This window comes from Pseudopipra pipra, chromosome W (assembly GCF_036250125.1).
Source record: "Pseudopipra pipra isolate bDixPip1 chromosome W, bDixPip1.hap1, whole genome shotgun sequence".
In the NCBI taxonomy this organism is placed as follows: Eukaryota; Metazoa; Chordata; class Aves; order Passeriformes; family Pipridae; genus Pseudopipra; species Pseudopipra pipra.
In genome coordinates, this window is record NC_087580.1 from 4,173,326 (window position 1) to 4,199,760 (window position 26,435).

The 26,435-nt window shown below is 35.1% G+C and overlaps 2 protein-coding genes across 3 annotated transcripts in view; one reads left to right on the forward strand and one right to left on the reverse strand.

Annotated features, from left to right (window-relative positions):
- Positions 1-26,435, reverse strand: part of LOC135404424 (class I histocompatibility antigen, F10 alpha chain-like) — a 538,949-nt gene that overhangs the window by 190,727 nt on the left and 321,787 nt on the right. The gene's annotated exons all lie outside the window — the stretch shown is intronic.
- LOC135404412 (dynein axonemal heavy chain 5-like) lies at positions 351-26,413 on the forward strand. The gene is made up of 16 exons (XM_064639136.1): positions 351-662; positions 5,300-5,455; positions 5,891-6,073; positions 10,829-11,072; positions 12,098-12,212; positions 12,649-12,839; positions 13,737-13,858; positions 14,298-14,447; positions 16,042-16,287; positions 17,597-17,816; positions 18,451-18,656; positions 18,992-19,195; positions 19,784-19,999; positions 20,831-21,043; positions 24,366-24,597; positions 25,941-26,413. The coding sequence occupies exons 1-16, from the start codon at positions 438-440 to the stop codon at positions 26,090-26,092; spliced, it is 3,075 nt and encodes a 1,024-aa protein (XP_064495206.1). The 5' UTR covers positions 351-437; the 3' UTR covers positions 26,093-26,413.

The following is a 26,435-nucleotide window of genomic DNA, read 5'->3' on the forward strand; positions in this document are numbered from 1 at the left end:
CATGTCCCGCTTGTGCAGGATGTAGTGTTTGGAATAGTGTGTGTGGGGGGGGGGGGTGTGTTCGGTTGACCTTGGCAAGCTGCCAGATGCCCATCTCTTAATTCCTAAAGTTGCATTCTAAGGATAAAGCAAACATGACATCTACTAAAATGTAGTGTTTTCTTGTTATGTAATGAACGTTGGGAAAAAGGCTGATTTGCCTTCTTTAGGGGTCAAAGTATGTTCTTCAGTTACCAGCTAAAACATGTAACAATTAGGGAAGGGAACAACTCACTCATTAATTGAATTGGAAAAGTTGTAATGCTTTTTTTTCTTTCCTTTTTTTTTTTCCTTTTTCTCTTTAAGGTGATGTACTCTTGGCTACAGCTTTTCTGTCCTATTCTGGTCCTTTTAACCAAGAGTTCCGCAGTCTGCTATTACATGACTGGGAAAAGGAAATGAGAAGCCGAAAAATACCCTTTTGTTACAACTTGAACCTCATAGAAATGTTGACTGATGTTCCAACTATAAGTGAATGGAACCTGCAAGGATTGCCAAATGATGACTTATCCATACAGAATGGAATCATTGTCACTAAAGCATCTCGTTATCCTTTATTAATTGATCCACAGGCACAGGGTAAAATTTGGATTAAAAATAAGGAAGGCAGAAATGAACTTCAGGTAATAGAAATGCTGGTGCTTTCAAGTGGCGGTCTGAAAAATAAAAACTAGACACGATCCCAGTATGGGGAAACTGGAATAGTTTATTGAACACGAGAACACTATTTTAAAGGCATCTGGGGCTGTATGTTAATGAAGGGGATAACCTATGTTAATTGGGGAGTTACACAAATTTTTACTGCAATTTCCAAATAGTTAATTTTTCTTCTAGTAGGATTACATGGGGGACAGAGGGATTACAGGGGTTTAGACATGGTTTGATACAATCATCTCAAAAGTCCTTTCTGATTTCTGCTGGAGCCAAGCTTGATCCATGAGGTAGAACTTTAACAGGTCTTGTGAGAAGGGTCCAGCTCTTTCAGATCACGAGGTTTTTGTCAGCCCTTGTTTTCCTTTGCTGAAAGCTGGGTTTGGGCTCCCACATCTGCCCCTTTTTTTTTTTTTTTATTTTTCTAAAAAACAAAAAACTCGGAAAAAACTTTGATCAAACGTTTGCTAATGCAAGACAAAACACAAGGGAATACAAATATTACTATAAATGTTTTCTTTAACTAGAGTATTAAATTTATCATGCTAACTAAACATGTAATCTAAGTTTTGATTACTATTTTTTTCTTCAACTTATCAATGCTTTGATGCATTAGTTCAGAGTGAGTAATAACAAATTCTATAGCTGCATTTTAGAAGCAAATGTATTCTTAAATGGATCTAACAAGAAACATTGCAGTCTTACTTTTAATACCACAAGTGAAATTAATGTTAGCAAGGAGGCTCCTTTTTCAAGGCAATGTACAGCCTTTTATATACCTGAGATGGAAAGTACGATTATGCAAAGGCATTGTGTGTCAGAATAGTTTGGGCCACAAGGTTTGGCATTATAAAGGCATGTGAAGGAATCCGAGCTGTTTTAAGGCATTCTGCATGTTGCTACATAAATTGTTTTCTTAAACTTAGCACTAACATTAAGAACATTAAACCAACCAGAAAGACTATTAGATACTTTTGGATATAGAAAAGTAAACAAGGAACAAAATGCAAGAAGGAAAAATTCCCAACAATGCTAAACTAAATAACTCTGGATTAATATAAAACTTGTTTAAACAACTTAACTTATTTCTATTATTTCTTATTAGAAATTACTCTTATAAAATCTTTTTTAAGCTATCCTCTAAAGATTCTATTGACTTATAAGCAATTGATTTTGAACCAAACTTAATAACTTGATGACTTCAGGGTTCGTGTGCTCCTGACTTTTACCTGAAAGTGTTTTTTAGTGTTTGTTTTTGAAAACTTTTATTTAACTTAAAACATTTCTGCAAATGAAATTCTATTCAACTCAGGGTGATATGTTTTCTTCATCTAAGGGTGTTTGTGCATATGTGAGGTAATATGCATTTGTGTATAAATCAGAACATATTAATTATTGTATTTTCACACGCATGCGTACATTCACACATTCATACTCGATGGCCATCGAACAAACATCATACAAACATACTTTTGGGTTTCATTTTACAGTGTCTTTTGGTTATGAACTGAGAAATTGGCGTTTTTTGTTTCTCACCCTTAGATTAGTAATACATGTTTTCTGTTTTTTATGATAGTATAACCTGTAAAAACATAAGCATATTTTACTTCATGTTCAATTTAAATTTCAAATATATATAAACATTCCTATAGTTCAAGGATAAAATATATACTTCTTCTATTTTTAAGGCAAATATATGTCTTTCTGTGTTAATTTGGCTTTTGGACTTAAGGAAAATTGTTATTGTGAAAACTTTAAAATTTTCAAAAATACAGCTATGCATACATTTAAAACAATTTGGCTATTAGTTACGGAAGGGTGTCTTCATGCAGCAAAGGGTCTTTGCTTCCCTCGCTTCCCCCCCCTTTTTCCTTTTGTTTGTTTGTTTTTGCGCAGGGGGACAGTCTCTCCATTGGTAGCGTTTTGTTCGCCTTACTCAGACTGTGAAACTGAAATAGGTTAATAAACAAAAGGGTTTCCAAAAAAAGACCAGTTCTTAGTTTAGGCTGCAAAGAAAAAGGAAAAAAAACCAAGGAAGGGGTTTTTTGCTGCTTTGCTTTGACTACTGCTGAAGTCGGCAGCTTTGTGTCTGCCCCACTCCCTGGGGTCCCTCTGTTCCCGGGTTTGTCTCGTGCTGCTGCCGCTGGGCTTCCGCTCGCTCCCTCCTTCGCCGACGGTCCCGCTGGGGCTCTTTCCTCCCTCGGACCTTTCCCGGAGCCCCCCGGGGATTCTGTGGGATCCTCTCCTCCGCTCACGCTCCATAGCCCCGGTTTTTGCACACCTCGTGCGCTGCTTGTGTTTGTTTTTCCCGGTGCCTCTTTCGGTTCCGGGTTCCGGGTCCTTCCTGCCTTCTGAGCGGTTCCCGCTCGGGTCCCGCTGCTGCTTCCGCCGGCGCGGGTCTCTCAGGGTCTCGTATAAAATTCTCCATGGCTTTAAAACTTTTGTAGCTTTTTCATTTCCCTGCGTTGCCTCTTCCCACAATCGCACCCCCACTCTGTCCCATAAAGCATCGTCTAAAAAGTTAGTTACATTCAGTTCTGCAAAGTTATGTTGAGCCCAGAGCAACAAGCTTTGTAAGGACGATTCGTCCAGTGTTTTTCCGTGCTGCTTTAGCACTTTTTGCAGGATTAAATAAGCATGATTTTGCTCAGTTGATACGTTTGACCCCATTGTACCCTACTTATTGTTACAAAGTCTTTAAAATAATTACCCAATCCGGAGTTCGTAGTCAGCTCACTCAGCAGTTCCCGCCTGCTGAGGACAAGTTTCCGTGCACGGCTTCCGTCTTCTTTCAGTTCTGACTACGCACACACCACCGAAACACAAGGAGTGCTGCTTCCCTTGGTCCAGCCAGCCGATGGCTGACGAATCTTCTAAATGTTAGAAGGTTCTCAGCCCCACGGTTGTGGCGACATTAGTGGCGGTCTGAAAAATAAAAACTAGACACGATCCCAGTATGGGGAAACTGGAATAGTTTATTGAACACGAGAACACTATTTTAAAGGCATCTGGGGCTGTATGTTAATGAAGGGGATAACCTATGTTAATTGGGGAGTTACACAAATTTTTACTGCAATTTCCAAATAGTTAATTTTTCTTCTAGTAGGATTACATGGGGGACAGAGGGATTACAGGGGTTTAGACATGGTTTGATACAATCATCTCAAAAGTCCTTTCTGATTTCTGCTGGAGCCAAGCTTGATCCATGAGGTAGAACTTTAACAGGTCTTGTGAGAAGGGTCCAGCTCTTTCAGATCACGAGGTTTTTGTCAGCCCTTGTTTTCCTTTGCTGAAAGCTGGGTTTGGGCTCCCACACTTTCATAATCCCTAGAAACTCTTAGCTTACAAAATATTACAATTCAGTGATTCACATAATGCTTAGCAAATGCCGTTTACATAAAATGTCTAGTCTGGATATAAAGGACATCTCAGATATATTTTGTTACATTTGAAATTTGACTAGATATGAAAGTGTACATTTGAAGCCTGTTAGCACCAGTGACTCCATTTGTTTAATGAATTTATTTTAATGAAACATAAACTGTGGGTAATTGGCTGGATGGGCAATGTCTGGTAAATAAATATGTTTGCAGAATACTGTAAATGTTAGGAAAAAAACATCAACTAGTTCATTATTACAATTTCATCTAAATGTTTAAAATCAAGGTTCATAGCATGATATTTTTATCACCTTTTAATCAGAAATTATTTTTAATTTCTGTTGTCTTAGTATGGAGGTCAGGTGCTAAGTATTCTGCAAGTATACAGGGAAGACAGTAGTACCACAATGTACAGTCTAAGGCAAGAAACACCAATTCAATGCAAACATGAAAGTATGAGAAAGAAAGTCCTTACTTTCTACAATTATCATTACACCAATAAATCACCTTGAAAAAAAGATGCCTGAAAACCATAAAGAGGAACTTGAGGGGTGATAATAGAGTGGCTCTGAAAGTATTTCTACCAGTTTAATGTTGATTTTTATCTTGGTGTGGAACCCTTTAATGGATGCCTAGCTAGTTATGTTAAAAATTATTATTAGTTTGTTTTACAGCGTTTTTAAAATCTAAGCTGAATGTGCTTTGTGCTTTGTGCATGTGTTAAAAATTAATCATGGTTATACTGAGGACTACATTTTAAAGCAAAGAATGTTTAAGGTCTTGTCCGATGTAACCACCTAATTTTCAAGGAGAAAAAAAAACAAACCAGAAGAGCCCTGGTCTTGGAATTGACCCTGCTGCAGTTTGACTTGGGGATGTTATCCAGGATAAAATGGAAGGTGCTAAAAGGTCCCTGTGAATTTCTACTGTGAAATTCTTGAGTAGTTGCACTCACAGGATGTAAAAACTGCAAATGTTCAGTGCTGCTTTGCTTCTACTTTTGCAGTTGCAAAATAGAAGTTTAGTTCTATGAGATCTGAGAGAGAATATGGTAATTTGATGCTACCTTTTCTTGTGGTCACAATTCTCACCTTAATACTAGTCTACTCATCAGACCATTGTTTTTTGCAGTAATTTAAACAAAATGAAATAATTTATAAATATTAAAAAACCATAAAGCTCGTTAACTAGTCATATCATAATATATAGATCTCTTTTTATATTTTTAGATCACTTCTTTGAATCACAAGTATTTTAGAAATCATTTAGAAGACAGCCTTTCTTTGGGAAGGCCTCTCTTAGTAGAAGATGTTGGAGAAGAGCTTGACCCAGCACTGGATAATGTTTTGGAAAGAAACATCATTAAAACAGGTTCAGCTAACAAGGTAAAAATAAAACAAATGAGCAAACAAGTGGAAATGCCCCTTTCCTTCCCTCCCCCCACCTTTGCCCTTAACAAAATAACGCCTACTAAATATAGGACTATGAAAAAGTAAAGTAATTTAAATTTGATTAATGCTAATACAAAAAAAAATAAAAAAGTAGAGTTTAAGATTACAAATGCTCAATATATTTAGTGTATAGAGTTCCTTATCCTTTTCCTTATGACAATTCAAAAAAAATGAAATAATCTGTGAATGGGCTACTTTAAGTGGTCCATAGGTATTCTCAGCAAATTGTTTGCATCAGTTGTATAATTTAAAACTGTATTTTTATGCCTTTAAACGAAAAAATGTAGCCCTTTTTCCTATATGAAGTATCTGAAAGAGTGTGCACTGGTTCTTGATATCTCAAGACTTCTTTTTAATACTTTTCTTAAGGTGAAAGTTGGTGATAAGGAAGTAGAAGTTATGGATGGCTTCAGACTTTACATTACTACAAAACTGTCAAATCCGTGTTACTCTCCTGAAATCAGTGCTCGAACCTCCATAATTGACTTTACTGTGACGATGAAAGGTCTTGAAAATCAACTCTTAGGCAGAGTCATTCTCACAGAGAAACAGGTAAAAGAATTGATTGTATCTGTTTTCCTGGTTGTACTTTTTACATTTACCTGTAGAATGCTTTACTTTAATTTTAATTTGTTACTTTCTATTACCATATTACAGGGTAACTTTCTGACTCTCTCTATTGTGATTATTCTTAATATAACCTATTTGTGATGATTTAAAAACTGGCACAGAAGCAATTGACTTATTTATGCGGAAGTTTCTATTTCTCTTTATTGTTGCAACCTTACCATGTTCACCTTATTTTTTTCTGCCTCAATGATTTACAACTTCATGAGAATGGCCTATGAAAAGGAAAAGGGCTTAGAATAAAAACTGATGTTCTTCTGTCTACACACTGTGGAGCTCAGGGCAACATAACCATGGATAGTTGGTGTCACCAACCTTTTGGTGAAAAGGATTTAGACTTAGCTACTTTCTTGCTCCAAGGGGAAACCTACTGATTTTGACTATGCAGATATATTAGTTGAGGAAGTCCAATTTCAGGATGACAATCCCAATCAACATGCCACCAGCAGTTCTGGAGAGAGGCTGATTGGTATTTTTTAAACTACTGAACACCTAATCCCTGTAGCTATAAAATCATGCAATGTTGGAGACACTATGACTGTGTATTTACTAAGATTTTGGCAATAGTTCCAGGCTACCTTCACTAGAGAGGAATGAGGTGAATGTCTTTGTTCCCTTAGTGTGGCATTTGTTGAGGTTCTCTTGTTCTTCCAGCACCACCTCCCCCCCTCGCCAAATGTAAGATGTTTCTCGTTAACGGTCTCAGTCATCTTGTTCATGTCAAGTAGTTGCATTTCATTCCCAAACAGTCCATGGATCTCATGAGAGAAATCACACTCATTCTGTGACGGTCTATATTTTGTCAGACAGGTTCATTGCACCATCAGCTTTGCTTCAACCACTGACAGCTTGACAACCCACTATGTAATGAAATTATCACTGTTTATCTGAAACATGCTGTGATGTGTATATTCACAAAGCCTTATGCCAAACTTCACTTCTTGGGCCTTGCAATACAGCACATTCCTTCAGATGAAAGTCAGTTTATCAACAAATTCCTCCAGTCATTGCAGTTTCTGTATGCTTGCTTGGAAGACACAGAAAGAGAGGAGCTTGACTTTTATCAGAGGTGCAAAGCAATAGACTGAGAAGTAACAGACTCAAGTTGGTACATGGGGAATTCTGATTAGATATTAGGAAAAAATAATTACATTGAGAGCGGTCAAAACCAGGAACAGATTACCCAGGAATCCAAGAACAGATTACTGTGTGATTTTGTGGAATTTCCATTCTTGGAAGGGTTCAAGACTCAACTGGACATTGCCCTGAGCAACTGAATTATTCGACATGCTTTGAGCAGGGGGTTGAACTAGCTAATTTCTGTAGGTGCCTTCCAAATTAAAATTATTCTACTATCTGGCTGTCTCTTTGCCACTAACAGGGAATGTCTAATGAGTGGACATACTACGCTTTCTGAACCAGATTCTCAGAGTAGTATACTCACTACTGTTTTGTTTGAGACCACCTGGGGGATATTTTTGCTAGATAAATGACAAGTGGGCTGCCTGACAGAAAGGGAGAGTTCTATAGAATATACGTACCACTTTACAGTTTACTTTGCCTCTGTTCATACATCCTGTGGTTCAAGGTTTCCTGAAGAGTCAATTTGAAATATCCTGTGATCCAATACCTTTTTTTCTGTGGTATCTAATTATGCATCTTTGGGAATTTGGGCATTCCTCTCTTAAGTGTCTGGATTCTTGCTACCTTTTGTAGCCTTTGGAAGGGAAGTGATGGAATTGTTTAGCTGTGAGGCAGTTTGCCAAATGATTTGAGCAGTATCACTGCTTTGTGATATCCAGTGTTAGAATGTATGTGAGGAAATTCTATCCCAAAAAGAGATTATTTCTCTGAAATTAGTGTTCTTCAGGATTTGCATGCACATTTCTATCCTTCTTGCCATTCCACTGTCTCTGATACAGTTCTGATCTTAGAAAGAATGAGATTTAGACATGCAAGAAGGAAAAGGAGTGTTTACACCTCATCATTTGAAGTTTCTGCAGAGTCTAACTATCTGCTACTGTGTTGTTTGGTATGCTCATTAGTAAAATCTGTGTCAAATACATTTCACAGAATTGATTGATTACTGATAAGAATGCTGGTACTGATTTCTTCTCTTCTATCAGAATGTTAAACCAATTCCAAGATGTGAGTGAAGCATGAGAAGGTCAAAGGGCAGCTGGCACATCTGTATAAATTTAATTATACTCTATTTCATGGAATAATTGGATTTGAGAGACTTGATATATGTCTGAATGTAGTATAACATGTTATTTTATTGATATCCTTATTTTGATACATTAGCTGTTAAGAAATTTGACAAAAAATTTTTTATTTAGTGTCATGGATATGTCAGATTAGTAGTGGAGTTATAACATGCAAGAACTGTTTATGGGTTTTTGAATTTTCACATTCATATTTCAAGATCTGTGCTGGAAAAAGGCTCAGGATTCGTAAGGAACAAATTCTTGTACTTGTGAATCATTTTTGATAGAATGATATAAGCTATTTAGCAGCTTTTATATTTTATGGATATTAACAAGAACTAGCGTACTTTGTTACAGACTGTAAAATGTCATCTGCTTGTGAAAGGAATTCCATAAAGCCGGATTCAAAACAGCCTCTTTGATGCAAGTTCCTTAAATTTATGTACATGGCAACTTGGCTTAGTTTTTCTTCATCCTTGCTGTTCTGACTGGAAATTTTTGAAGTTACGAAGAAAACTTTTAACTGTGTCCACTTTCTGATCTGCAAAAAGTATTTTAAGAGCTTAATAGATGGATTTTTTTCACTAAGGTTCTCATCTAAGAATCCTTCACTTTAGTTTGTTAATTCTGTTTCCAACTTGTTTCTCAGGCTCTTCTTGTGCGGAAAACAGCTTTCAGTTTTTAAAATGCATTGCACTCCAAAGTATGTTTAACCTTTTAAACTGAACTCAGCAAAACGTGAAACTTAATTTGGCTCAGCATGTTAATTATTATATTTAATTGGATGCTAACTTTCTTTTAATACTATACTTTTAAAAAAAGGTTTCTGATTCATCAAACTTACATGATGCTTGTCTTGCTTCCTAAAATTGTTACCTGTTTTTCTTTAGTTTCACAAGGCATCAGTTGATTAAAATGCAGTTAACTGTAGTTTTCTTGTCTGTTTTCATCAGTTTTTGTCAGAATCTTTTGAATCTGTAAGCACATCTCTTAAGTTATGTGGCATTTACATTATTCTATAATGACTGTAAAATAATATTTTCTACCTGATGATGATGTTTCAATGTACCTTTTGTACAAGTGACAAGAAAAAACCCTAAATCTGATACTAATACAATGATTTTTCTTAATTTCCTTTTTAAGGTAAAAGGACATTCTTTGAAAGAAATGAATACTTGAATTACTTAGGAATGTAAGGAGAATGTAGGGTGAGAAGACCGCAAGTTTGGAATGCGAGAAAACAAAATAGCAATATCCAACTTGTAACAGTGTTTCAAATCTGTATAAATGAAGGCTACTCAAATGTGGGAATAAACCCTTTCCTTAAGCCTTGCTGAGGTCTCAGATCCATTAAGCCTCTAGTGCTATTTGAGAGGTTATGTATTTCTTAGTGTTGTCCCTGTTTATTTGGAATATTAGCAGCCAGTGAGCAGTGCAGAAGTGGACTTGGCAAAGGTGAACACACAACTTCCAAGTTAGTTCAAATTGTTCACCAGACCTTTGTAAACAAAGAAGGAGTACTTCTGTAGACATAGCCAATATTTCTACCAACTGGCTCACTTACTGCTGATTCATATCTTATAAAGACTCTTAACCCATCCGGTCTCTATTCTTTCTTTTTATTTCACTGTAATGTATTGAAACATTTTGTAATATTTCAATAGAGGATTTTTATCTCTGAGCAATTAATTTGTAATAAGTTTTTAAAGGTTAATTTAAAAAGTATTATAAGAATGAACTGAAAGGACTATTATCTGTGAAGAATATTTTTTTTTAGATATTTCAAACAGGTTTGGTGTTTTTTTTAATGTGAAACTGTTGATTAACAGGTGTCCATCTTTTATATAAGAGCACTGGAAAACAAACTAGGTACATAAACCACACAGACTATATTATAAAAAATAATCAAATAAACACTTACGTTCTACATATTTTCTTAATCAATGAAGCATTTTAGTGAAAGGCTTCCATCATCCCTGTTTGATGGAAGAATATTTTCAGAGGCACTTTTTGAAATATTTGCTGCTTAATTTGATGACTTAGGATGGCCATTGTAACTGAGACTAAATTTTCAATATGCTGATTAAAAAACAAGGCATAAATGAGGATGAGATCAGATGGAGTGGAAAAAAAAAGTCCTATACCTGGAAAGGTCTTTGCACTTGTCTTTTCTGAAACAGAAAGGAAAGAAAAACAATTACTATTCTGAGCATCTTATTCTTTTAGGGCATGATATGAGGATGTTCCATAGTATTTATTGAAAAGAGTTGTTAATGCCTACTTATGTAGCCGGTTCAGAAACCTGGTAATAGACCTTGTGTCAGAAATACCACTGGAATTCTTACCCCCAAATTACTGCAGTTACTCTTGACTTACACTGTTTTAGTAGGATCAGTATTTTTTAAACTGTTTTATTTTGCTTTTATTTTTGATTGATTTTCTGTTTTCCAAATATTACCACGTATTTCAATAGGAATTAGAGAAAGAAAGAACTGATCTTATTGAAGATGTGACTATGAACAAAAGGAGGATTAAGGACCTAGAAGATAACCTTTTGTTCCGACTTACAAGCACTAAAAGTTCTCTGGCAGATGATGAGAGTCTACTAATTGTATTGACTGACACTAAGAAGACTGCTGAAGAAGTAACAGAGAAACTGCAAACTTCTGCTGAAACTGAAATACAGATCAACTCAGCCCGTGAAGAGTATAGACCTGGTGAGTGAAGGTAGTGATGAAAGACAAATGGCTTGACCACGTATTTAAAACATCAATACTCAGAGTAGGAGAAACAGTAGGATAAGATCAGGAAGACCATAATTTGTGGGAAGGATCTTTGTTTTCCCATAAGTAAAATGTATCTAGGAAATGTCATATTGCGTGATCATGGAGAAAATATTCAATGTTAAGGTTCATGTGGAATTTATAAAATGGAGTGATCTATTCTCATTGTAGACTTCCCATTGCTCTATATACAAGTGTGCTGGTCTTTAGGGTGTTTAGGTAACTGTATGTTTGAGTTCAACATGTTGACACTCTTTTACAGGCCCAGTATATTGGTAAATCCTCTTTATATCTGTTCTGATGAATGCTTCATCATTTCTCCATAAGTTATTACAGTCAGCACATTTCATCTGTCTTTTGGATTTTAACTGACAGGTGAAAATGTGAAAAAAGTGGAGGAAAAAAAGGAAAGCTCTCTGGAATTACCTGCATTTTAGGGAAAGTATGAAATGGTACAGTTAGTGTATAAGAAAGCTTTGCAGAATTTGTAAAACCTTTGTATTTAAAACTAATGACTACTGAAAGTAAGTTAAATCAGTGCTGGGTAAGTTAAATCAATATAGTTCATTTGGCTTTTACATGACTCCTATAAAAGTCTGTAAAGAGAAATTTGTTTGGACATTCAAACAGTACTTCAAACAACCATAATTTTTATATGTTCTACTGACAATCTGAACATTGCAGTGTACCATCCAGCTGCTCTCCAGATATGCTCATATTTGAAACTAGGCTTTACATAGTATGCATTAATTGCAGAAAAGATTTTTTTTTGCTGATGTATAAATGAGGATTAAATGAATAATTTTATTGCTTTTCTATGCAGTAAAGAATACAATAACTCAAGGAACTTCAGTTATCGTTATCATTAGTATTAAACCCACTGTACATGTTGTAGAGGTCTAAAGTTTTCTGCTCTGCATTTCTACTTCGAACACATTCTTGTTTCTTTTCTTTTTCAGTTGCAACTCGAGGAAGCATCTTGTACTTCCTTATTACTGAGATGAGCATGGTCAATGTCATGTATCAGACTTCGCTTCGGCAGTTTTTGTGGCTTTTTGACCGCTCCCTGGCCAGGTAATTTAGCTAACAATAAGTTGTATTTACCCAGTCCTGGAGGTGCTTGTAGTACAATAAAGATTTGTTGTAAGCTAATATCAGAAAGAAGACTTGCTTCTTACAGTCTTGACCATGAATTGTCAGTTTAAATACCCATAAGACTTCGTCTGTTAGTTACCAAGGCAACGAATCTTCTAATGTACTTACAGTCCTTCAAAATTCGGCATTAGACAGTTAAAAACTATTATACTACATTGATTTTCAGGTATGCAAAAAGGCTTGATCAGAAATTATTTTTTTTTTTTGTTGTTCCTTCAATCTGAAAGTTGTTGCTAGCTTGCTGCTGATATTTTATGCTTGTGATCTGTTATCTTTCATGTTTTGAAAATACAGAACTATGGCTTTTTGTCATTTGCAACTGCAAACATTCAACTGCAGACCTTTCTTCTGACAGGTCTACCAAGAGCCCTATAACCAGCAAGAGGATTACTAATATTATTGAATATATGACATATGAAGTGTTCAAATATACTGCTCGAGGACTCTATGAGGAGCATAAATTTCTCTTCACATTATTGCTTACTTTGAAGATTGATATACAAAGAAACAGAGTGAAGCACGAAGAATTTCTGACACTTATTAAAGGTTGAAACTATGGAACAATTTTAAGTAGAGCATACATATTATTATAGAAAACTTTGGTTATTTCTCCAAGCCAACCTGCTTCTTTCTTTTGTACATTAGAAGCCAGTCAATTGTAAGAATACATGGTTATCTTTCTGATCTGGTGACAGATAACATTGTATGGTAGTTCTAATTTATAGCAGCACACTGAATATTGATAAATATATCTTTGGAATATCTTTTCCCAAAAAGCATTTATTTCCAGGCACATTGCACAAAAAAACCAGTAAAGCCTCAAAAGGTAAATTGGTTAAGAAAGACTACATTTAAGGTATATAATATAAGAAAATATTATAAATTAACCAAACTATAAACTCTGCTTCATAAAATATGGTGTGATTTTATAAAGTAGAAAACCCTTGTAACCTCATGATTAAAAATCTGGATTCTTGTGTTTGGTGTTTTCCTTTTATTTTGTTTTTGCTTTCTTTTAGTTTCAGTTGAATTTCAAGGAAGGCAAATGTATACATTGGCAAAGTTGTTGCATTATCTACATCAACAAAAAATCAAAGAAAAAAACATTGAAATGAACCCAAAGCCAAGTTAATTCTTTTGCAGTAAAACATAGATTTATTTTGTAATGAGAAGCTGTTCTGGATTTTAAAAAATTATGTAAATTTAGATGAAACATAGGATTTGAAAGTAAATTTTGCATATTACCTAACTCAGAAATTTCTTTATGACCTTCCTTAGTTATTAAGTCATATTTCTCCAGTTTGGGAAAGCTTAATCATGTGAAATAGTCTTGTAGTATCTAGTTTACATTTTCCAAAGGTCTTATTTTATTTATTATTTCTTTGTTTGTTTGTATTTGTGTCTCCAACAGTTCTAATTGTAACTAAGTTCAATTTCTTGCAGGTGGTGCTTCTCTAGACCTTAAAGCTTGTCCTCCTAAGCCAGCTAAATGGATTCTGGATATGACTTGGCTGAACTTGGTGGAGCTCAGTAAACTTGAACAATTTTCAGATATTCTTGATCAAGTATGTAAGAGCTTTTAAAATTAATCTCTCGTTTGACAGTGATTGTCTGGTAGTGATCAAACCATGTGGTGGAAAGGGTGTTCAGTAAATTCAACACTTGTATGAACAGTTTTAGCGGACACTGAGTGTATTGCAGCTAACTAAGTAAGTAGCATTTGGTATATGTTAAAAGTAATGAAAAATACTGAGTAGTAGCTCTTTTTTTCAGAACATGAATGCATAAAGGTGTTGTTGCATTCTGTAATTCCATACTTAAAACCTGGAAGTTTATCCTATAATTTTTAATAGCCTTATTAAACCTGTGTACTAATATTGCTAAACAAATGTCTGTGTGTGGATAATGTGTCTCTGACTATCATTAAAAATTTGTGACCTAGTGGCAGTGCAAATATGACTTGTCTGTTTAGTGAGACTTATTCCTTTGATGACATAACTGCAGATTTCCAGTGAAGAGAAACAGTGGAAAATCTGGTTTGATAGTAAGAATCCCGAAGAAGAATTGGTTCCCAGTGGCTATGGTCAATCTCTGGACTGCTTCAGACATCTTCTTCTTATCAGATCGTGGTGTCCTGACAGGACCATAGCTCAGGTACTTTTATATAGCCAACATGGTCTATTTAGGTATCACTAGAATAAATAGTTACCAGATTGCAGTTCAGTGCTGTTTTATGTAATGCTAAGCACCTTCCTGTAATGGACCATTACGTTGCGTTTTCTGAAATTCATTTTAGAAAATTTATGCATTTATTACATTTATTACATTTATTATCCAATGATTTCACTGTGGAATAGGATTTCTGCTGGAGTCACATGTGTTTATCCAGATCTCTTTATCAGTTCAGAAGGTACTTTTCAGTGTCCTTGCTTACTCCCTGGAATTTTAGAAGTGTCCCCTTGTTAGGCTGAAGTAAAATATTTTAGTGAACTCAGTTGTCTGAGGGAAAAGGAAACATGAAAACAATTTAATTGAGGAACCATTTCCTGCATGGAAGAATTAGACCCATTTTGGAAAAATCTGTATTAAAGTCTGTTTGAAATTTTTAATTTAAAGCCATCTATTTAAAAAGAAGATAAGTATAAAACTGAAGGTTATTAAACAGACTATTTTAAAGAAAAATCAACTTCTAGGAGCCTATTTTTAATCTTTATCTCCAGTGCAAAAGAAAAAAACAATTGAATTCCTGGCAATTCAGAGCAATTAATGACAAATTATTGAAATTGGAATGCATCAGTAAAAGCGTGGTATTAATTTTATGGATGCACATCTTTAGACATTGTGATTGGATTCACAAAAATCCCATAGGAAGAGAAGTCAGTAGGTTAAACAGTACTGTCTAAAGAATATCTCTATGATGTGTGCTATATGACTGAAACAGATCATGCAAAATTAGTTCCTCACTACTGTTAATGGGAACAAGATACACTTTCATCTTACAATTTTATGAAAGCTGATAGTTCATCAAATGCTTAATGCTGAATATCTTTTGTCTCTGAGAAATAACCCAGAGGTATTAAGGGGAAGATTTATCCAAGATGAAAGCATTGTAGTGGGAAAGAGTACAAGAAAGATCATCTCAAAACTGTTTGAATGAGCCTTTCTTATTTCTCAGAAAAGAAAGAACAATAATCTAAAACTTCTAAAGATAAATCAAAAAGAAATAAAAGAGATGGTCTTCACCTGTTCCTCTGGATCTTTTACTTACTGATAGTTATTTTCATCATTACTACTGTTAATTCGTTGTTTGTTTAACCATGAAGGTGGAAAAGGCTTAACAGCTTTGAAACCCATCTTTAATGCTTTCCTCCTTTTTTCCTAGATTTGAAGGCTAGGAGTCACACTGTCTAATGGAGATATGATATGTAAAAAAATTAATTTTTTCTGAAGTTTTAGAGAGGTTATTTTTTTTATAGTGTAATTATAGGTATTACCTATAACAATACATGCAGATATTTGTAATATAATAATTATTTTTAAAATTTTAACTGGTCTTATAATGCTGTAAGAAATAACACCATCAAAGACAGTATGATGTATTGACATGTAAAAATAAACTTGTTGCATATTTTTATTTCTGGTATAAATTTTTATCAGTCTTTGCTCTTCAACTGACTTATTGGTTTACACTGGGAAGAAAACTATTAAATGGTTAGGTCACAGTTTAAATTTGCCCTTTTTAATATAGGCAAGAAAATACATCACTGAAACTATGGGTGAGAAATACGCAGAGGGAGTCATCTTGGATTTGGAGAAAACATGGGAAGAGTCAGATCCACGTACTCCCCTCATTTGCTTTCTTTCCATGGGCTCTGATCCTACGGACTCAATTACTGCTCTGGGAAAAAGACTAAAGACAGAAACGTGCTGTGTTTCCATGGGCCAGGGACAAGAAATCCATGCTCGTAAACTTCTACAGCAGACAATGGCTCATGTAAGTGACAAAAATCTGAATGCTTTTTGTAGCTGTATTAAACACTTAGAAATAAAAATCCTGTCATGAAATAAGGTTGTTTGGTGGGTAGTTAATGCTAATGCAAGAACCTATATTTATTTATATAAATAAGTGTCTTAAGTGATAAAACTGTCTTTTCAGTCATTTAGTTGGCCATAACAAGTTTTTTGATACTATACAGATGTTTTTCATTGAAAATGGAGTGTTTTGCATATAAAATAGAGTTTTTGTTGTAGATTGCTGACTGATAAACGTAGTTGAATTGATTTTTTTTTTTGGTTACATGACTAGTAAGTATTCTTGAGCAAGCACTTCAGAACATTTTTTGTTTTGTATTTTTACTAATACAAATGCATTTTGTTAAATCGAGAAAATTAATTTCAAATATACTATTGATAGCTACATAAACTTGAGAAAAACAAGGTTGTGTAGCAAAATATTTTGTATTGCTGTAGTCTGGATTTGTACTTGGGAGGGCCCATCTGGTAGCACAGGCATTTTACAAGTGAAACGTGGAGCAATTAAAGAACAAAATTATCTGTATGAGAAAGAAAAGGTGAGATGTTCCAATTTAGCATGCTTTGCCCCTCAGGTGATAGTACTGCTGGGCCTGCTGATGTGAAAAAATTAAGTTTCTTACACTCTTGTGTTATGAGCTTCTTCCCCGTCTGTATAACCTATTTTTCTTTGACTTTTGCCTCTTGACAACTTGGTTCTTGTTTGACGACTCCTCATAAAGAGCTAATTAGCAGATCAGATGAAAAGAAACTCATTCAAAAATAGGGAGGAGGAGCACCTTTTGTTTAGTTAAGAGAAATGCAGTTATTTTCCCTCATTGTCTCACATATCCTCTTAATGAAGAGGTATATGAGATGTCTATATGTAGTATGGGAATTCATATGAGAAAGTTTGATACCTATTGATTGATAACAATAGATTAATTAAGTATGTATATGTGGCTATTTTCCAAGCCTGGTACCCTTGTGAAGAACAAGGTTTAGCAGCTTCCTCTATGGAGCTACTCCTGAGCTCCCATATGTAAGCCAAAATTTATCAGTGTTTATCAGCAGTATAGTCATGGGAAGGTATGTTTTAAATGTACTGACATGGAAAAGGTAGAGATTTCTTGAGAAGAGCAGATGGGACAACTAAGGACCACTTCTTTACATGAAAAAAACAAATAAGCTAACACCACCTCCAGAAGGAAAAGCCTGCATCTTAGCTCACAAAGGGTGATTTCAGTTTGTGAACAATGTTGATAACTTCATATTTTGTTGTTTTAAACTAGGGAGGTTGGGCACTTCTGCAAAACTGCCACCTTGGACTTGACTTTTTGGATGAGCTGATGGACACTCTAATAGAGACAGAGAATGTCCATGAAAGCTTTCGACTATGGCTGACAACTGACATTCACAAACGGTTCCCCATCACCCTACTTCAAATGTCTATTAAGTTTACCAATGAACCACCGCAAGGGCTCAGAGCTGGGCTAAAGAGAACATATGGTGGTGAGTGCTAGAATGGCAGCGATTTAAAACCAAATTTTGGACTTTGGTATTTTTGTGTGGTCATGTTACAGCCAATATAAGCTAATATGAGGGACTGATCACAATTATGCCAGCACATATCTTGGTCCCTGTTTTGAGCTGGAAGTTCTGAAAATTAAGAAGAGAAGGTCTGCTGAAGTTCTGTTGCCAGAGCTAATTGGACAGCAAAACAGGAAATGCTTTTTCTTTTCTCAAATTTTGGCTTCTAGAATCTTAGTTCAAAGTGTTCGAATCTTTGGTCTTCTTCTGTCTTTTGGCAGAAAAATGATGTGTTAATATTTGCTGGCAATCAAGTGCTCTTTACATTACATAAAGCAAAGGACAAAGAGTCTGTGTGGAAAGCAACTTTATGTGAATTCAGCTATTAGTAAATTGTGGGTTTTTTACCCTGAAGTTTACTCTTTTAATTTGAGCAACTTAATAACATGCTATAAACTGTCCCCAGCATAGAACACTTTGTGGGACAATAATTAGACTCTTGGGAGAGGCAGGGAGCCAACTTAAGATCTCTAGAGTGAGATTTTAGCACTGATTTGAAGTAGTTTCAAAAAGGACTATCACTGTGATTCTTATTAAGTCCATTTACAATCAATAGGTGTCAGCCAGGATTTACTAGATTCCAGTAAAATGGTACAATGGAAACCAATGTTGTATGCTGTAGCCTTTCTACACTCCACTGTTCAAGAAAGGCGCAAGTTTGGATCTCTAGGTTGGAATATACCCTATGAGTTTAATCAAGCTGATTTCAATGCTACTGTGCGCTTCATTCAGAACCACTTGAATCGCATGGATACCAAGAAGGTATGAATGCTTTTGTGGGGAAGGTATATTAAAATGATAGATCTTTATAGTAGTGGAATGGATATAAATGCTTCCTAATAACTGAAATACAAGCATGATTTTAACTTGTTTTCTTTCCCCATAAACATTTAGTATTCCAAGTGTACGTGTATTAGGGCAGCAGACTTAAATTAGATTTTTAATCCAGTGCACCTTAAATTTCTATATTAACCTGTATGTTAAACCCACCCCCCCAGCCATCTCAGAAATATAAATCTTAGAAGTACAGACCTTTTCAATGCTAATTGCATCAATTAGTTAAAAATGGGTGACTGTATTTAAAATACTCTTTTCAGGGGATCTCCTGGAATACTGTTTGTTACATGATAGGTGAGATCCAGTATGGTGGTCGTGTGACAGATGACTATGACAAAAGACTCATGAACACCTTTGTAAAGGTTTGGTTCAATGAAAATACATTTAATCAGGAATTCAGCTTCTACAAAGGATACAGCATACCTAAATGTACTATGGTGGATCAATACCTTCAGTACATACAGGTTGGTAAATCAAAGCTAATCACTTGTTTCTCATGAGTTTCTGATTCCCTGTATTTTTTCTTTTCTTCTGAGTGCCTGTATTTTGTCTTTTATTCATGGATTCTGCATTGATTTCTAGCATTCTGCATATCTATTAGTGACAACTAATTGTTTTGATCAATGTTATCGTCGTCATGACAGGAATATTTTCTTTTTCCTGTGGTTTGATTGAGTGACTTATCTAGAGGCACACAGTTATTGAAGAGGGTAAAAATGGAGTCCAGACATTGCGTATAACCTCACAGAAATAAAAGATGTAGATATATGAAAGAAAAAACTTACTATTAAAATAGCACATGGATGTTAAAACTGAATTTGTTTGGTGTGATTTGGGCTGTGACACAACAAATAGACCACGGCAAGTTATTTCCCTAAGACTGAAGAAATCTAGCTTACTTTACAATGTAAGGGGGTTTTTTTCTGTTTGTTATTTGGTTTTGCTCTATGTTGTTTTTTTGTTTGTTTGGGATTTTTTTTGGGGGGGGAATTTTTTTTGATTAACTTATAAATCCATATCCAGTTGTGCTCTTCTTATATTTTACTATATAGAGCCTTCCTGCTTATGACACACCCGAGGTGTTTGGTTTGCACCCCAATGCAGATATCACTTACCAAAGTAAAGTTTCCAAAGATGTATTGGACACCATCCTCAGTATCCAGCCTAAAGATAGCTCTGGTGGAGGAGGTGAAACTCGAGAGGCAGTTGTAGCCAGACTGGCTGATGATATGCTGGAAAAGCTTCCTGCTGATTATGTGCCATATGAAGTGAGTTAATGAAATCCTGTCAAAAACATTTGCTTCATCTTGCTTTTTATGGATAAAAAAAGAAAAACCAAACAACTTTTTTTAAAACATGTTTGAATTCATTCATACAGGCAATACTTCCAAAATATGCTGTAGAGAAGTCTGACCAGACTCTTAATGTTTATAATGAGATCACTAAATGTGGACTGAAGTGCCTTTGTAAGAACTTTTTAAGAAATATTAAACCATTTAATGCCTATGTTGTCATTTGTACTATAGAGGAGGTAGAATCATCAGCTTTTGACTGAGGTTATTGACACTATAAAATTTCTAGTTATGTTCATGCAGTTGTTAATTTGTTAACATTACTAACTTTTAATTAAAAATTTATCAGTGAGTTTGGTTAGAATACAAAACTGCCTGGTAATGTGATAATTCCCAGGCATTGCTGATTAATAGTGCTACTATGTTGAGGCAAAGTAGCTGGGACAATTACTCCTGATTGGCTTGTGTGAAGTGAACCTTGGAACTGTCTTTTGGAATTACATCTGAATGCCTTGAAATAGGGTTAACAGCCCACATGCTTTTTAAATGAGATTAGCTCATAGAATGATATACAGACTAAATCATGAGTTAGACTAAAACCACAGCCAATCTCATCATCCTAGATTTCTCTTGAACAAATCCTGTATTTCTGTCTTGCAGAGAATTCAAGGGAGGTGCCAAACTGACCATTTAAGTCCATAAATAAAAGTGTTACATCCTAAAAATCATACTAGTGCCTAATCTTGACATAAGGCCAACTTTGTTTTTTTCACTTTTATTGAAGGATCTTTGATTTTCTACCTACAGGTAAAAGAAAAACTAAAGAACATGGGACCTTTTCAGCCTATGAACATATTTTTGCGACAGGAGATTGAACAAATGCAGAGAGTTATTTCTTTAGTGAGAAGCACTCTGACTGATCTAAAACTTGCCATTGATGGGACAATCGTTATGAGTGAAAATTTGAGGGATGCTTTAGACTGCATGTATGATGGAAGGATTCCTGCTAGCTGGAAAAAAGTACGTGTACATCACTTGTTATGAAAAGAAAAAAAACCCTATTTCTGAAGAGCTAGGTTAAACTGTTAGACTTATAGTAAATACTTTTTTTCAATCTGTATTTTAAAACAGTGTTAACCAGAACTGTGAAACTGCTGGAATAGATTTTGTGCTAAAATAAACACAGTCAAAGCAAGCCGTCTTTCATTTATAAAAGTAGAAATGAATGTGGGGTTTGCAGGTATTTCCCATTTTAACAGCCTGTTGCATGTTGACAGGATAAAAAGCTAGAGAGAAGAGAGTAATTTAAAATGTGATGATGGATTTTAAAACATAGCACCCACATTAGTGGACTACACTGGTGCTATTCTTTGAGTTTAAGACTTGTAGTCATATCATCACAGAATAGTAGACACTGGAAAGGACCACACTTGTGAAAGTGGGGTCAATTAAAGCAGGTTTCTCAGGGGTCTCCAGAATCAAGAGTCCACAATCTCTCTGGGCAACCTATTCCAATGTTTGATCACATTCACAGTAAAAACCAACCAACCAACCAGCCACCAGCCAACCAAATTAAAAAAACCCTTAGGTTTAAATGGAATTTCTGACATATCATCTTGTGCCTACTACCTTTTCTTCTATAACTGACAAGGATCTGGCTTCATGTTCTTCCATTCTCTGCACACGAGGTATAAATATTTATAATATCTCCTTTGAACCTTTTCTTCTCCAGGCTAGACAATTCCAACTCTCAGAAACTATTTTCAGGGACAGCTAGAGCTGTTGATGGCAACTGATGGAAAGAAAAACGGGGAGGTTTTTTCATTGTTTGTTTTTACTCACAAAGTGTTCTCGTGGTACAAAACCTGGACTAAAGCAGATGCTTCACAGCACAACTATTCAAAGAGACAAACCTGATATCTCCACATTGTCTGAGATCAATTTTCCCTAGCTTTTTTTTCAGAGGAATAAAAAACCAGAACAGTTTTGGCAGAAATCATGTTATCTTGATTTATTGATCTTGGGATTAAAAAGGCATGTATACTATTTTTCTTCCTAGTTTAAACAGCTATCTAATTTTCCAAAAATGTAATAAAATGAACAATTACTATGGAGAGCATTATGCATGTGTAAATGGAATAGTAGGCATGAATTTGAAGAAAGAAAGACTTTGCTTCGGGTTTCAGTAGGATGCAATATTTAAGCATCAGGTTAAAAGTCAAGATATGAAAGATGATCTTCAAATATCTCTTGCTAATATTATGTTGTTTACTACCATGTGAGGAGTTATCTTTTCTTGACATGAATATGCTATTTTAAAAGATGTTTACTGTTTTTAGGCATCTTGGGCTTCCAGTACTCTTGGTTTCTGATTTACTGAGCTTCTAGAAAGAAATCACCAGTTTTACAAGTGGATTTTTGAAAGTCGACCAAACTGTTTCTGGATGGCAGGGTTTTTTAATCCTCAGGGATTTTTAACTGCAATGAGGCAGGTAAAGTGGGTTTGAAGTCTCATTCTGCTTATATATTTTTTTACATACTTTTAAAAATAAAATATATTGTGTGATAAAAGATGAATTAAAACACGTGACTCCATCATGTCAACAGGGAAGATACGTGACTATCTTAACATTTCCTGAGTGAACTGTTCTTCCTTTGCACGTACTTTTTCAGTATTTCAACCACTAACATGTTAAAATATACTTCTGCATTGACCAAGACCCAAATAAGTAGGGGCTACCTTACATCATTATGGAGAATGATTGTCTCATGTTTCCATTGAAGTATCCTTGAAAATGAGTGTTAAGCCATTTATTTCCCTCCCCCTTTTTTTTCCCCTTCTTTTTTGCTCTGTGTTCAATACTTACCTGGCTGGAGATTGGGCAGAAAAACTCATCCCAATTCATCTTACATTTCCCTTCTATAGTTCAGTAGCTGAACTATAGAAGGGAAATCTTTTCACAAACTGGGAAAGACTTTATTAGTGGATATGAGATTTGATGTATTTGATAATGTACATATGGCTGTCAGCTTGGTGATTGTGTTGGTTGTTCAGCACGCTAGTTGCATTTGACAAATGGACTACTTTTTACATTAAAAGGAAGCAATAAATACCTGTGTTGGTCAGCATAAAGGGACATATTGGAGACAATAAGCGTCTGGAGTATGTGAACGGAAAAGAATACTCAGGCAGGAATATAATGGGATCTCAGGGAAAACCCCCAAACTTTTGGAGGAGAGAATGAAGATTTGTGGAGAAGGAAAAATCTCCCCTCTTAGGCTGAGATCTGAGTAGTGTAATCTGAAGTTCTGATTGGTGACTTGTGTTAAAATTGCAGGAATAGCCTTGGAATTATGTAACAAGATATTTCTTTTGAGTAAGCAGTCCTAAACCACAAATTTTTTTTGCACCCAAGCTTGTGGAAAAGGTTTAGTAGAAGGATTTGAAAGAGCTGGAATCTACAGAACTTTCTGGTTCCATAAAAAGAGACTGTGGATACATAACAACCTAATATCCCAAGTAAATACCAAAGTGACCTTCTGGGCATTGCTATGTGGTGAAACAAATAGAAATGAGAAAGATGAAGAGCTAGAATGCTCATTAACTATAAATCTTCTGTTCTTTTAAAGCATCTAATTAACTGCAATAAGGGGGAAACATTAATTCCCATTACTTCCAACAAAGATCTTGGAAAACATTTACAAGACTGGGATGAAACTTTGGTTTGCCATAACTTAGTGACATGGGATAGTAAGGACTTGGGCAACTGGGAACTGAGTCTTTTCCAGTGCATTAACTAATAGACTAAATTTGAGGTATATGTTAAATCTTAAGCATTTCTATCTTCAAGTGTTCTCTGTTTTTTTTGTGGTTTTTTTTTTTTTTTTTTGCATAGCTTTAGAGCTGAGTAAGCTCATTAATAAGAATTCACTTAGTGCAGGTGCAGGAAAGGAAAGGTAACCCCAGAAAATATATTTTACTTTGCACATGCAGTTAATGTTTTCTCATCTCATCAAATCTGTGAAATTTTAATATTCACAAGATGTGGTTACCTTTGGCATTCAGTGGTTGTGTTATTACTTAGTACAATCTTAAAGTATTGTATATAATAGAAAGATTGAAAATGAAATATAGTAGATAAAGTACTGAAAGCTTTTTTTGTAGTGCCATACCATCAGTACCTCAGAGACAAGTCAAATCGCTGTAAACATGAATATTATAAAAAGTTGGAGTTTTTGTACAGAAGAGGATAGGTTATGACCATACAATATAATTGGTGGGGAAAATGGCTCTGTGCATATGCGAAAATGTAACCTTCTAACTTTTGTCTGGATTGGGCAGGAAATAACAAGGGCTAACAAAGGATGGGCTCTTGACACTGTAGTGCTGTGCAATGAAGTCACTAAATGGATGAAGGATGATATCACAAGCCCTCCTTTGGAAGGTGTCTATGTGTATGGGCTGTATTTGGAGGGAGCTGGCTGGGACAGAAGAAACATGAGACTGACTGAATCTAAGCCGAAGGTGCTTTTTGAGATGATGCCGGTTATAAGGATATATGCAGAGAATAACAGTAAGTAATTGTATTGTAAAGGATGTTATTTTGATAGAATTCATTATTTAACTACATGGAAATCTTTTGGGCTATAGGGATTTCATGATGCTGTTGCTATTCATTGTATACATATAAAATCTTTTTCAATGGGAAGTCTTCCCAATCTTCCACTTAAAGTGTGCTTTCAGACTTCCTTGGTAATTGATTATGGGCACTTTCCCCCCTAATTAGATAGATACCTTCTGGTCTTAATGGCGTTAATAACTTTTTAACCCATTTACAGGTGAACTGTACATGTTGACAATATGTGACCCAGATTTAGAACATCAGCATTCATATAAATAAACTCTGTAACCTCTGTAGCCTCTGTAACCTAAACCCAAATAATCTCTTTCTCACATGCTAAATGAATGTTACATATATATATATATACAAAACATATAACCACGTATACACAACATAAAAGATATACATGGGGTTGTACATGTCTATATAAGGTGTTTATAGAGAACATGTTATATAATAAAAATGCATTTTTTCCTGGATAAGACTGCTTTTGAGCTAACAGAGGCAAGCAAGAGGTAGAGTGAAGTGGTGGAAAATGTTTTGTCCTTGAGGCAAAAAATGAATGTAAGAATGGGAAAGAAACTTGTGCGGCTGAAGGACAGTACTGTTATGTGAAAATGTGTAATTTGTGTTAATGTGGTGGTTTTTTCCATATAGAATAGGAAATGCTGTTGAATAGGGATGTAAAATAGGATAGAACTATCCACCACAGAAGGTAAAATTGGAAAAGTCTGTTGAAAAGCATTCCACCTCTAAAAGCAATGCTTGGTTACATGCTATTTTGAATAGTTGATCTTTTATAAAAGGCATGATCAGCAGCCAAGATACTAAATAATGAACACTGAAGTACTGAACTATTGACTAGACCACTGTTCTAATTCTGAAGTGAAGTAGTTGACGACTTGTATTCTCAAATACTACATGCATTTCAAAATAGGGCATTTTTTATTTTGACATAATATATTGGTAAGGAGTAATGTTCAGTGGGAAGATTGAACTAATAAGAACACTAATTACTCTAGTGAGTCCGTTTACATTTCTTACCACATAGAATTCCTATGTGCTGATTTTAAATCTCAAACCTACAGAAATTTCAAACCACATATGGCCTTCAGCTGGCATTAGCACAGTAATGAAAAGTGTGAGAATCCAGTAAAAGTGTTTCTTGGTGCTGATAGAGAGGAGTGTCTATTGAACTTTGACTCAGTTTTCCATATGCCTTATGACCAGTCCCTTAGGGTCCTGTTTTGTCAACTTAGTTTAAATTGCTTTTTATGTCTCTTCTGTCTTTTCAGCTGCAAAAGATCCACATTTGTATTCATGTCCAGTCTACAAAAAGACCAGTCGAACAGATGTGAATTACATTGCTGCTATAGATCTTAAAACTCGTCAGCCTCCAGAGCACTGGGTACTGCGTGGAGTAGCACTTCTGTGTGATGTCAAGTAACGTTAAAGAAAAAAAAAGTTTCCAAGAGTTCTTTTCTGTTTTTAAATGTAAAGATCAATCTGTAGTTAGATATACAATTGAACACTTCTAAAAGTATTATTTCTAAGGCACAGACTCCATTATGATAGTTTTACAAAATTGTTCTCAATAAAACTCTACAATAGGCTTATAAATGCTAAATCTTAGAGTGATATTATGTTTGATGTCTTTGACAAATCATGACAAATATTTAGTGTTCCTGTCTCCTAAATGTGCATAAACAGTCCTCCTGTGTGCTTAATTCTACCTTGAATAAAGATTAATTGATTTGAATGTTGTTAATTTTTGGTAGTAAATATTCTTG